A 14,584-nucleotide genomic window follows, 5' to 3' on the forward strand; every position below is an offset into this window, starting at 1 on the left:
CTTAGGTTTATTTTTTTATCCTTCTGGGCCTCAGTTTTCTTACCAATAAATTGCAGGTGAGAGGGCAGTTTGCTGTGTTAAAGGTTTTCAAACTGTGCCCACAGAACCTGTTGCTTCACTAAATTTTGTTTTATTTATGTTTTAAGTATTTCTAAATAATAACTTACAAAAAATATTTTCAAACATGTTGAAAAACATATTACCTGATTTGAGCTAAGTTAAATTGGAAAAAATTGTTGTAACAATTGTAAAAATGTTGTACTACTAAAGTAAATTTGCCCTCATCATTAAGTTCTTTGATTATGTCTAATTGAAAAACTAAGTATCCTAAGATTGCAATGTGAGCTGTAACAACTATTACCATTACCTATCTAAAACCAAAACAAAGCAGAAATAAACTGGACGTGACCACCAGTAGCCATAATCCCTGATATGCACTTCTTTTGTTTATGAGAATAGCTTCACTGTTCCCATTATTTTGCTTTATAAATAAAAGTTATACATTTGAACTAATCAACTAAAATTTTAATAGTAAATATCATTGATGCCGTGCTTATTTACCATGGTTTTATACACCATAGAAAGACTTTCAAGACCAAGGTGTTTCTAAATCACTGCTTATTATTGTGTCCACGGTCTTTTCCAACTTCAAACTCGATGATTGTTAGGTATCAGTCATTTTTTTAGTTTTAGGAAGTTCACAACAGCTTCCTAAATACAAGGGTACTTCAAACATTTGTGGGAAAATAGAATTAACACAATAATATGAATCCTTCCACGAACTTTTCGAAGATACATGAACAATTTCTAGGAATTGTCTTGAATAAATGGAGGTCTCGGATGGGCACTGGAGACTGTGGTCTGGAGGATCTCAGGAATATCTCACTCTTGACCATCTGTCCATTTTTTGTTTCTCATTTTCTCTTCCTTTTGTTCCCACCTCCTTCTTTCTTTGCTTTCCCGTCTCATTTTTTCCTCCTCTTTTTCTCTCACTGTTTCCCTTTCTTACACTCACTAATGACATCCGCTTCCTTCCGTGACCGTCGATTAGTTCATCTAGCTATTCTGAGGCTAAAGAGATCGTTGACATCTAGCCTGTTCTTTTCAAAATAATTTTTATGTTTTTATGGAATGGCTTTTTTTCTGATTCTGAATGCTAATTCAGAAATGTCGATAAAAGGCCATAATAAAAACAAAACTCACTAATAATCTCCAGCACCCACAGATAACCACCATTAATGCTTTCGTGGCGTTTCTTTCCAGTCTTGCCTATAGCTCATAGCATAGGTGAGATCATACCCATACAGGAGACACTTGGGATTAAATGATTTAACATTCTTGGTTTCCATTCTTCTAAAAGCAAACATGAATGTCCATGACAAGTAGTAACTGGACATTTTGCTAAGGCAGGAATTTAAGTCACTTGCACTAAAAGACCAACAATTGAGCCTAGCTGGCTGCCCAGCAGTTTCATCCCAAGAGGGCTTTGTTGCTCTCTGCTGGTGTCATTTATGCAGCCATTTTTATGAAGTGATAAAATACTTTGTTTCCTAGCCAAAAGTGGTCTCAAAAAGGGAGCCAAATCTTAATGCTTATAAGGGAAGTGAAGAGAAAGTGAAATATAAAGATTTAATGACTTTTAGCTAAAATTAATAGTGTTTTTCATTGGCACCTCAGAGCTATGACATCACTATGCCTATCGTGTGCTCTATTTGCAGTATACTGTATGTTCTCGTAGGAGTCCCAACTTGGGCATTCCCAGAAGTGCAGAGGCATACTTCTCCTACATGTCAGGGATGAATTGCGTATTTAATTTGTTTTCTGCTTTATACATTTAACTCTATGTTATGAGCTCTTTCCCAAGTAACTAAGACATCTGTGGTCTAATCAAATGTAAAATCCTCTCATGCGCCTACCATGCTATATAATCAGAGCTTCTGTCTTACACCAGGGAAAATTTTTTTTAGAATTTGTGCAGTGGTCTGTGCCATTTTTATCTCTTGGGTAAAGGGTCAAATTCATCGTGTGGCCAGAAAGGCTCAAAGTGTATGCCTATGGTTCAACAACAACTAAAAGGAATGGTTTTAATTCAGCTAATAAGCGCCTTGTGTTTTCAGAGCAGGTTTAGGTGTAAAATATGCAACTTTTGGCCTTACCTATCTTATTCTGTGAGACCGGTAGGACCATTAAGGCAGTTTGAGGGAAATTGCGCAAGACACTTTGTGAGAAGATCAGAGAACCACCTTTTCAGATTTTTTTTGGCACAGACGTATAGTTTTCCCTCCAAGGTAGTAATGGAGGGGGCTTAAATTGGCAAGGGTTGAACAAGTGAAAAAAGCTCTCACTCATCACACTATCATGGTCACGATCATTAGCAAACAAATCTGTTTCTAGCTGAAACTGCATCCAGATTCCCCATCAACCTCAAGGAATTCAGAGCAACAGTCCTAAGCAAGCACCCAAACTTGTATGCCCCAAGCAGCAGTTCTTGATGAGTTCAATGGACTTTTGTGTGTGTGTGCGTGTCCCGTTCCATTTAGTTTGACAGTAAATTGCATAAATTATCCCTGGCCAGAGACCAAATTGTAAAAAAAAAAAAAAATCTCAATTGAATCTTATTACAAATGTAAAAAAGTACTCTGCATTGAGAGAAGCAGCATGTGTAGTAGGCATGTGAAAACCTGGATTCGTATGCTAACTTGGTGACCAGCTAGTCAATGGCAATATAGCCTGGTGGTTGGGAGTGGGAGCTTTACAGTAAAATCGCCTGGCTTGAGATCCTGGCTCTGCCACTTACTAGTTGAGTAGCCTTTGGCAAATGACTTATTATCACTAAGCCTCAGTTTTTTCATCCTGGGAAGTGAGTACTTAACAGTACTTACCTCATAAAGTTGTCATGAGGAATAAATGGCTTAATACATTTAAGGAGCTTAGCAGAGTGCCTAACACATGATAAGCACTCAGTAAGTGTTTGTTGATGCAGCTATCAGCTATTATGGCTAAGGTCGTGGTTGTGATAATGTTGGTGTTGCCTCAGAGAAACTCCTAAAATCTCCAGAAATCAGTTTGCTCCTCTATGAAAGGAAAAGATAGAACTCTAGAATTCTATATAGGTCTAAAAAGGTGGTGCTCTGTATGTTGTCTTAACAACAGGAGACATAATTCCTAGGAAAATATCACCTTGAAAGTAAATCACACTTATCAGATTTTATAAATATAGTGATCATGAGAAATTAAGAGAATTAGCAACTCTTGAAATCGTCATTCACTAGTGTATGACTCCCACTTAACCAGCTGTGAGACATTGCCATTTAATTCACAAGGGATTTATGCCAAGTATGTCTCCAAAAAGGAAAACTCACTTTAAGGACTAGAAAATGGTTGACTTATTTAGTAATTAAGGTATAATGAAATGTTTTCTTAGTCATGGAGGTCTTTCAGTTTTATTACGTTACATGAAAGATTTAGAAAAGTAATGACTTCCTTCCTTTTGATCAACCTCATTTAAATATACTGTTTTGAGCACCTAATGAGTAAGCAATAAGAAAAACCACCAGAAAATCTTATTTCCACTTTCCTGCATTATTTATAATGAGACAAATAAAAGCAGAGTTCAGTGTTTTTTAGGATGCATGATCATACCTTTCCCAAGCTTTCAGATACACCGAATAGTCAATAACTCAGTTATCAGAGCAATTCACTTCTTCTACCAAGCCTGCTCATCACTAACAGTAAAATCACTAATAGTAAGATCACTTCTTATATTACATTATAAAGTTTTTTAAAGTGTAATTATTTATGTAATTCTTTTAATTAGCCTGTGAGTTAATAGAATAGGTATTGTCTTCATCCTCGTTTTAAATTTCAATTTATCAGTTTAAAGCCATGTGACTCTACTAGCTAAGTGACTTCTTTTCTTAACTTCTCTAGCCCTGTTTTGCCATCTGTAAAATGAATAGAATATTCCTGTCAGAGAATAACTGGGAGGGTTAAATGAAATAATGCAAGTAAAGCTCTTAGCAAGGTGCCGAGCACTCAGCAAATGTCAGCTATTGTTATTAAATTGATACCCAAACCAATAAAGTGACTTGCCCAATGTCACTTCTAATTGAAGCTTATAAGGTGCTTTCACATTCATTATCTCATTTTAGTTTTACAATCCCTAGGAGGTTAGCAGGCCAGAGATTGTCATCTATATTTTACAGATGAGAAAACTGAAGCTCAGGGGGTTAAGTGACCTGCCCCAAGTTAGGGTGAGGAAAGCAAGCTGGAATGTGGATCTAAGTGCTTCCAGTTCCAGAGCATCTCCTATACTACATAAACCAGGTAACCTGATCTCTGGTGCCACCATATCCCACAGTCACCCCTGTTCTGCATGATGCCTTCAGCAGCCTGTGAGGTCTAGTTCACAAGCCAACATAGGCACCCCACGCCCACCCCCAGTCAGCACAGAACTGCAACCGTATCAGTGCAAAGTGTGGGTGTTGGGATTGACCACACGCTGGGTTAAGCAAGCCTCTTTCATCTGAGCATATATACTGATGTTTACTCAAATCAAACAATAGCCAAACCATTCAGTACAGGAAGAGGTAAACAAAGCCCAAGGAAATATTAGTCCCACTTATTTAAGAGCAGTTCAGAAATTGCATTCATCGATATCAAGAATGGTTAACTCCAGAAATGTATATGTGAGAGAATTTTTTGTCATTTGACTCAAAATATTAAAACTATCCAGTAGTCCACTTTATAGCAGAAAACAAATCTATGTCTAAAACATTCACTGGATGATGAAGCAGGCTCCTTTTGGTCTGGTTCCAGTGCAGCCCAGGTAAATGAATGTTACTCAACGGTTACCATGGTTTTAAAAAAATTGGGACCAATTTACAGAGAATTTTCTCATTTGTTGGATCCCAGCTTATTTCTGTAAATTTTAGGGAAACCTGCCATGTTTCATGAAGTCACCAAGTGTTAGAGGAGAAGGATGTTGAAATAATTATCTTTGTCCAGTGGTTTTCAAGCTGTGGCCCACAGAGCTCTGAGTTCTGCCCTCAGCAGCCACTAGAAAAGGGCAAGTACGATATAGTCTGATGGCATGGGTTTCTAGGCACGCATTCTTATTTCATCCTAAAACTTCTGATCTCGTCTAATACTTAGATTTGGCAGAAGTCCAGATTTAAGGTACTCAGGATTACATAGAGAGCAAGTAGCAGAGAGGAAGACTGACCTTTCATCTCCCTACTTCTCAGGTGGTCCTTTTCCTCATTGTGCCGTGACCTGTGCTCTGCTACTCATGAAAAAGCGAAGTGTGTATCTCTTAAAACGTTTTATTACCTCTCTCCAATCACATTCTAAACTGTTGCTTAGGAAGAGATTGGTTTCTCTTTCCCTGGAGTTGTCTAGAGAAGATGGAGCACCATCACCTGTGCCAGAACTCCTACCACCCACAATTTCATTCATTTTTTAAAATTTAGTGCCTATCCTGTGCCAGGTTCTGTGCTGGTGCCATGGCAAAGGCAAAGAAGAATCAGCTAGAGTCTGGGCCCCAACACTGAGCAGGGCGAGTTGAATTGCACAGTTACAAAGCAGCATGATGTCTGAAAGACACATGAGACAGAAAGGAAAGAGAAGATTTTTGAAAAGCTTTCGTAGTTATTTCTGGGAGATACCTAATAGAAAGAAACAAGTTAAGCCAAGCAGGCTAGAAGCACTGTTGTTGTTAGTCTCTCTTTTCTCTGCCTCACATCAACCAATCACCCCTGCTTGCCTGGGCAGCATTCCTAACCTGCCAAACCACTCACCAAAGCAGACTGTCCTCTCTCAACAACAACAGAGCTAGCAAAACAGAAGTAGTGCAACTAAAGCAAGTGGCAGTTTGGGAATTTCTTTTTTCTTCTTTTCTATTTTTAACCTTGTTTTTGTTTTCTGGTTTGTTTTAATTCTGGGTGTTAGTTGGCTTTCTTGCTTGTGTCTCTACACTAATGAGATGATTTCACTCAATGAATATATACTGATCACCTGTGCAGGGCACTGGCCTGAGAGATACAGTATATCTCTTATACTATAACTAATCTATAACTAATATAGATTCTGCCCTATTGTGTTAAACTAACGAACAGCTTGTGCATAGTTAGCAGTTAGTACTTAGTTAAAAGTGAAAAGAGGAGTTAGTGTTAGGAGTGTTTGGAAGAAGGAGAGAGAATTTCTGGCTAGATAAGAGAAAATTAGGCAAGACTTTAAAAGAGGTAGCATTTGACTAAGAAATTTCACTGGGCTTCACAGAGCCACTTTTGAGTTGGGAAGTAAAATATCAGTTGCTATGAGAGCAACGAGAAGGCTGGATTGGAGAAATCAACACCTGCCTGCAGACAGATTTGTTAGGAGATTGGTGCAAAAGGACCCAAACTTGTGTTGGGAGGAGATGTGTTTGGCCAGCATTGCTGGTGCTGAGGTGACTGGAAGAACTGAGTGCTTGTAGGGAACAAGGGAAAGAGAAGCAAAGATGTCCCACAGTATGTAGGGTGGATGGGAGCATGACAGTTCCCTGGACAGTAAGAGAGATCACAGGAGAAGACGACATTTGTAAGGGAAGATATTGGATTGTCTGCGATGCACTGAGCTTGAAAGGCCTAGAGCATATCCAGCTGTTAGGAAGTCAGAAATGAGGATCAGCAGCTCAGAAGTGGCAAGAGGTCATGAGAGATTTACTGAGAGAGACCATGGAGACCACAAAAGAGTCTCTTTATGGTTCACTTCCATTATAAAAAGAACCCCCATAAATTAGGTGCCCATACATGTATTGGAATATAACTCTGTAACCCATAAATATGTACAATCAATATGTTTCAATTAAAAGATAAATTCTCTAATAAAAAATAAATTTAAAAAATTTTTAATTAGGTGCCCATGGAGTTGGTTACATTAGGATTTTTCTTGGAGAGAGAGAGTTATCACAATGTGTAAGTGCCACACTGAATAATGTGACCCTAATTTTGGCTTGATTTTTAAAGTCAGGGATACTGTTCTAAAGTAGCATCTTAGATCATTTCTACACAAAGACTCAATAACCTTTAAGTGACACGTGGAATTTGAGGTGATGGCCTCATTTCATCCATTTATATCATAGTTCCTAATGTTTCTGTTTTATACTGTCTTAGATTTGAATGTTGTTGCATTTGAATATTCTAACTGCAGTAACTGTAAAAGGTAGTACATTATAGAAAATTTGAAAAACATAAAAAAGAAAGCAAAATACATCCATAATCCAAATACTAGTAACTAACCACTGTTGTAAGGTGTTTTTCTAATATGTATGTGTGCGTACATATATATACATGTGTACATGTGTGTATATATGTGTATGTGTGCACATACAGACACATATATACATACTTTATGAAAATGTTTGTATAGATGATATATGAACACACAAATTTTCTTACTGTTGTGAATCATATTGTACATTCTATTTTGTATTTAATTTTTTTCAGTTGATGTTACATTTGAGCATTTTTCAAGGTCATTAAAATGCTTCAAAAAGCTTTATGTTTATATGCTGCATAACATTTCATTATATGAACCTGTCATAACATTGAAGCATGCTCCCATCACTGGACGATTCAGTAAGCCGGGAACTTTAAGAGGAGGAAGTAGGGTGTCTCTTCTGCTTACACCACAGCACTCCAGAACGCTCACTTCCTCACCCTCACTTCTCACCACCACACCCTTGATGACAGGGGTTTTAGATGGGAGTCATGTCACCACCCAGCACAAGAAGCGCGAGAGTGGTCAGGATGGTTAAGGCAACTGAGAATGAGTAGTTCTACCCTCAAGCCAACTGATTTTTATAGCTTTGCTTTGTGATCATTTTTAAAAGTCATTTTTGCCTCCCTCGCCGTTCCACACATTTTCAGACACATGTCTGAATGCATAAATACATCCATACACACCCAAAGCGAGACCTAAATATGAGAACTTTTTAAAATACCTAAATTACATACCGTTTCATTATTCCTCCTAATGTACACTTTGCCTAAGAAAAAAACAAAGTGTCTTAAAGGTAAGTGATGGGAAGTTAAGTTTGTGTGGTGAAAGTCTGGCTGTGGCAGGGAGCCCATGAGAGAGCAGAGCCGTGCACACGAATATGCATTAACAGGACTGGACAGAGCACCATTGTTTGGATATCTTTCTGTTTTCACAGGTGCCAAAGAGTCATTTTATGAGTCTTCACCATGACCCAAGCCATAGAAAGACAAATATAGCTGTAGTTTTGCTGAATCCAGGTTTAAAGCTCCTTGTTCAAACAAAAACATAATTTCTAAATCAGTCCAAAGCAAAGCCCAACATCTTAAATTCTGTACACTCCCCTTTTTATTCCCTTTCTTCACGTCACCTTGTCTCCTTCAACATTACTGTGTCCATTTTAAATATCATCAGCTGATAAATCAATTGACAGAGATCTGCAACAGTCCATTCTAATATTGAAGATGACAAATTATAGCCATAAATGTTTTCGGGAGAGAAGGCAATGGTATGCATTTCTGCACTTAGAAATTGATGCGGGCATGAATAAAGGCACTAGGGTCAGGTAAAATATAACTTCAAAGTCAATTTGATTTATTCCTTGATTTACTATTATTAGATAACAATGTAGTTCCGAAGTTATTAGACGGACTCTGGAAGGTTGGCATTCTTTAAAATATTGTCCTTTTAGGAAGAAAATTTCCTTAATTGCTAGATGCAAAAATTATTGGAAAGAGATCACATGATCCTAATAAAAGGCAGGATTAGGCTTTCGTTCGATTTCTTGACTGTCAGAAGGTAGAAAAATAGGCAATTTAACTCAAAAAACAGGGAGAAAAGTTTAATGTAACGTCATTCTTATGTTAATGAGCCCATTTTGAGCATGCCCAAACGGCAGCATCCAGTTTCATGGACATTGTTACTTAAGGACAACACACAGGTTGTCCAGGACCCCTCACGGATACCAAAATCCTGGGATGCTCAAATTCCTGATATAAAATTGCGTAGTATTTGCATATAAGTTAGTCACATCTTTCCATATACTTTAAATCATCTCTAGGTTGCTTATAATACCTAATACAGTGTAAATGCTATGTAAATACTATATTGTTTTTCATTTGTATTATTTTATATTGTTGTATTGGTATTTTATTGGTTTTTATTTTTCAAGTATTTTCAATCCCCAGTTGGTTGAATCTGTAGATGCAGAACAGCAGATATGGGAGGGGCTGACCGTACAGAAAATTTAGTCATGCAAAACAAAGTAATTAATTAGTACACCAATGATTTTCCCTTCTGGGAATAGGTATCTATCTTCATAGCTTTGTTTCCCATTTTCTTTAAAAACAAATATAATTTCTCTCATGCATCTCCTTACCTTTTAGTAATTTCTTCAGAAACTATACAGGCCTCTTTATCCCTCCCTCTTTCCTCCTTACCTTTCAAAAACTCCACTTTTATCTTTCTGATCCACATTATACCTAGTTAACTCTTTTTACCCAAACTCTTGGGTTTGTTAGCCATTAAAAAAAATACTTTATCATTCTATATCAGAGGAGGTCAAAACGAAAGTCTTAGTTTATCTATTTAAATGTTGAATATATAGATATTATATAGATATGTAAATATCTATATACTCATCCACCCATCTACCTCAAGGGTACAGATGGAATACATAGGTTCCTTCAGTACTCAAAAGAAGGACTTCTCATTTGTTAGTTGCAAAATAAGCATCTTCTGCTTATGCCCTGCCAGGCTCTGCCTGTGTGTGTTGCGCTCTCTCCATCTCCCACTCTTGTTGGAGACTGTGTTGCACTATCCTCTTATCCAGAACCTGTGAGCCATAAATCCTCCACAGCCAGAGGACTGGGCTTCAGCAAGGACCCAGTCTTACCAATTGGAGGCATTAGTTGAAATCGGTGAAGTACATTGGCGTAGTTTATTGGTGTCCTAAAGGCTTTTGGGGACTTCCACACAACCTATAATATCATTTCTTACGATTTCCTTAACTTCTCCTCTGTCTCTAAACCTCACAGGTTTTTCAGGTGCTAGATACACTAACAACAGTCATGACAATCACGACTACCACCATAATAACAGTTAATACTATATAACATTTTATAGACCACAAAAAAATCTTTCATATTTAGTATGTTATCTTCACTGCCTACTTTTATTTTGGTAGGGAACTTGTTTTTGCTAATAGTTGCCTACTATGTTTAGTAGTTCCCCCTCTCCTTATAAAATACCCACATGGCTGCTTTCCAGGTATTAATAAAAATCTTGCACTCTGCCAAGAGAAGAAACCTATTTGCTAATGCACGTTATATAGTATTACCAATTCTAAGGTACATATTCTCCTGCTTAAATAACTCTCTCTTTCATCAGAAGTGAGACAATAACTGTAATTGCTTGGTGAGCATCTGGAAGTAACATTAATAATAATGATAATAATAATGACCTCATAGGATATATAATTTGGGGGATTAAAGAACATTTACAAGCTTATTGTGTCATAGTTAATGATGAGGTGCCAAGTGTTCTTGCCACCACCCTTTCCAGTGGTGTTTCCTGCTTGGATCAGAGAACTAATTATAGTAAATGGTGCCCTTTCCAAGAACTTGACCCATCCTAAAGCATATGCTAGCATGAAGTATTAAACTGTTTCAGTGTTGTTTTTCAGAGACGATTTATTAATGTTGTTTTGCATTTGTATAAAAACTTTGTATAATGTAATCATTTAGTGTTTATTTTATTGTGTGTACCTTCTACTCAGAGGGTTGGCATTATTGTTCCTAACAGTGACGGATACAAGCAGATCATGCCTTATGACCTCTACCACCCCCTTCCTCGGTACGTAAATCAATCACCCTGATGTTAGAATTAGCAAATCAGTTTTCTGCTGCTTTTTAAAATATATATATATACACATATATATATAGATTCTGTGTTCTTCTGTAAAAATAAGATGGTAGATGGTATATTTTGCAATCCATCCTGAGTTCTGCTTTTAAATAATACTGGCCTGCTCAGACTGTAAGCTTGTCATTCAAAAACCATTTTAAGATAGGATCGTGTTACACAGGAGTGGACACAGTTATTCACTCTCATTAGATACAGTGTATGGGTTTATATTATGTCTTTCTTTAACTCTCTTTGTCCTTTTCTATGTTTCCTCTGCAATAGGACCCCAGTCATTAAAGCACTGTTGCTAACTGTTAAACAAACACTGCCTAAAGTATTATTGCAATACCACGGATGTGGAATTCCAGATGTGGTATTATTCTGCACAGGGGCTTTAAATGTTCTCTTTATTTCAAAAAATTATAATTAAATACAAAAAGCAATTTTTTCATATCTTTATTGTTCAGAACATTTTGGGGGGCTTATTTTTCTAAAACATAAAATTTGATGTGCTATGTTGCTTTTTTAAAGTATAACATTTTTAAAAACTAGGAAAAATAAAGTAATTCAGGAACTTTTAAAAGAACTTGTTCTCTTTATAATATATTCATAAGAAAACTGGAGAAGCTGAAAAATATACTAGCTACTGAGAATGTTGCCTGCCACGTTGGAAATAGCTCCACAGATAGCAGAAATTAGAATTGGGTTTGAAATAGACCTTGGCTCTATTTTCTTTGCTTATTTGGCCCTCGGGGAGTCAGCTGCTATTTAGCACTAAAGGTTTAAATCAGATTATAAATAGTTAGAATAATCCACAGTACTTTGCCCAGTCCCAAACTAAACCAAGCCCAGAAAATCATCTCATTCTGAACTGTAAAATAAAGCAAGGTTTGATTGAAAATCTCAAAAATCCTAATGAATTAGAATCCAAGTACAGGTTCCTTGAGGTCATCTAGTCCAACTCCACAGGGATGCTTTATTCTCCCCATCCCTTCCACAACAGCCATACCCACACATTACAGATATGTAAACATATATATTCACACAGATTTGCATTCATATATATTTAATTTACATGTGTACATACACATATATCGATATTTTTATAATACGTACACACCAGTACAAGTTGTTGTCTACTGTCTGCTTAAATACTTCCAATGACTGGCAGGGAACTCACTTTTTATCCTTCTCCTGGTAGCATGGAGAGAGGGGGATTTGATTTGTACTAGATACAGTTGTTAAGTTTTTTCACCAAGTGGCTACCTCATTTATTAGTCAGCTCTCTTCCACTTTCCTATGACTGTATTGATAAAGACGATAAACGACTTTAGAATGCTCCTGATGTATTATTTTGCTGGTTTGATCCAGAGCCCTTCTTGAAAAAGATCTAATAAAAATATCAAAAGATTAACTTAACTGAACCAAGACTTTATTTGATTTCAATTTCTGTATCTGTAAAATAAGTATTCATGGGACACATGTATCTGTTGTATGAAAGTCACAGGCAAAGTTAGGTGTCAGGAGTGAGCAACCTCAAGTTTATGTTTTCCTGGGATGGCAGCCCTAGATTTCTGTCATATCTATTGTCTCTTGTGTTCATATTTCTCTGGCATACTAGTGCCTATCTGAAGTTAAACTTTATTTCTTATAGATTGGGATTTCCCCAAAATGCCTAAAGCCCAGTGGTATGTTGAAATTATCCTTCTTGATGTTTGCTGCACCATGTCCTGTGTACACATTTAGTATGTCCAAGCATCACAGTGGGAAAGGACAGTTAGCCAATAAACAGACTGTATTACTTACTCCTTGCACTTCTGTTACTAAACTAGCTCTAAAGTTAGATATTCCGCTTTACTGATAAAGTCTTAGTAAGTGGACGCTAATGTGTTTTCATTTTATAGGAAGAGTTAAGGCTCAAAAGTGTTCTCAAATGGCATCTACCCACTGATCAGAAAAGTCAAAGGCTTTACTTATTTAAATTTTTTAACTGGGTTTAAGACCACAAGTATAGATACAAAACACAATGAATATTTAGATTGTTGCTTTCTGCTTTCGGTCTTTGACTGTAAGACATATCCGAACATAATACAAGATGTATACAATTCTTATGATTCATAATTAATATACATCACTCTTCTACATCCTTCTTAACTCTGAGAATATCTTAAAATAAACACATTATGTGTTTAAAACAATTAAAAGCCAAAGGAGTTAAAATATATGATATACGAATTCATCTAATGTTCTTCCAGGACAAGATTCTTGGATATATCTTTTTTTTTTTTTTTTCCCAAACACTTACCTGGACACTGTTTTAAGATCTTCTGACTGATGCCTTCTCTCAGCTTTTGTTATACTTTCTTTAAAGCGCCCAGACATGTTTTGCCATAAAATTCCACATAATCCTATTATTATACAAGGATTCATGTGATAACTTTTTACATATAGAACTGTAGTTATATCCTGGAACCATACTATAAATTCTTAAAATAATATTAGCCTCGTTTGTCTTTCTGTGATCAGTGACATGAAAAAGGATACTTATTACCATTTGTGAAATTACACTATGGTCAGGTCCAAGTGTTGAGACAGAAATTAATCACTCTTCCGTTAGAAGGGTCAAGTTTAGGGATTTTAGAGTGCAAATTAGAAAATACGCTCTTTTATGGCATCTTAATATTCTAAGAGATTAAATAGACATTCAAAAACATATTCCTACTTCACTGTCAGATCCAATGTGACTATGTACTTATACATTCAGCCCAATTTCCATCTGAATCAGGCCTGTTATCCACCTCCAGAAGGAAGCCCTCCAGAGATTTACATGGAGACAAATGAGAATTGGTCTAACCCTTTTGGAAGAGAAACTCTCTACAGAGCTACTTGATCTTTTGAAAGAGATCAGAAAGTCTCCTAAGGGCTAAACAGAAAGCCTCAGTTTCCCCATAATGACATTTTCTTATGTGTCTCTTGGGGAAATATGCATGGGAAAATATTGTATTTGGCAGCATGTTTTGGCTGTTGGCAGTGGCGATAAAAGTTGTTGCCTAAACTTAAACACTGCAGAGAAAATGTGAAAGAAGGCCCTCCATAACTGGGAAACACACGTTATCCAGGCTCATGCAGGAAAGAAATCAAGTTCAAAATGTACATGAAATCCTACTTATAGAATAATTAATGTCTCTGTAGTACGCCTCTGCAACATTTTAAAATTTCACTATTCAAGTGGATCAACTCAGTGACATTTTGTAGATAGATAGATATAGATGTAGGTATAGATATAGGTATAGATATAGATATAGATATAGGTATAGATATAGGTATAGGTATAGATGTAGGTATAGATGTAGATGTAGGTATAGATGTAGATGTAGGTATAGGTGTAGATGTAGGTATAGGTGTAGATGTAGGTATAGGTGTAGATGTAGGTATAGGTGTAGATGTAGGTATAGATGATGTAGGTAAAGGTATAGATGTAGGTATAGGTATAGATGTAGGTATAGGTATAGAAACTACAGGAAGAAGGACTGAGGATCGAACTTCCACCTTTTGAGTAGGTTACAGACAGCACAGATGTCCTTGTAGACAGCTCTCAAAACTAATCTCTTACACGTGTGTAGAGCTTCATGGTTCACAGAGCACTTTTGCCAATGCTGAA

The 14,584-nt window shown here is 36.7% G+C and overlaps 1 protein-coding gene across 1 annotated transcript in view; it reads left to right on the plus strand.

Moving 5' to 3' along the window:
* The window catches only part of ADAMTSL1 (ADAMTS like 1), a 434,771-nt gene that overhangs the window by 206,572 nt on the left and 213,615 nt on the right, over positions 1-14,584 (plus strand). The window contains exon 10 of the mRNA XM_063080424.1: positions 10,822-10,872. Within this exon, the coding sequence (XP_062936494.1) occupies positions 10,822-10,872 (51 nt within the window). The remainder of the gene's footprint in view (positions 1-10,821; positions 10,873-14,584) is intronic.

This window comes from Cynocephalus volans, chromosome 16, assembly GCF_027409185.1.
Source record: "Cynocephalus volans isolate mCynVol1 chromosome 16, mCynVol1.pri, whole genome shotgun sequence".
NCBI lineage: Eukaryota > Metazoa > Chordata > Mammalia > Dermoptera > Cynocephalidae > Cynocephalus > Cynocephalus volans.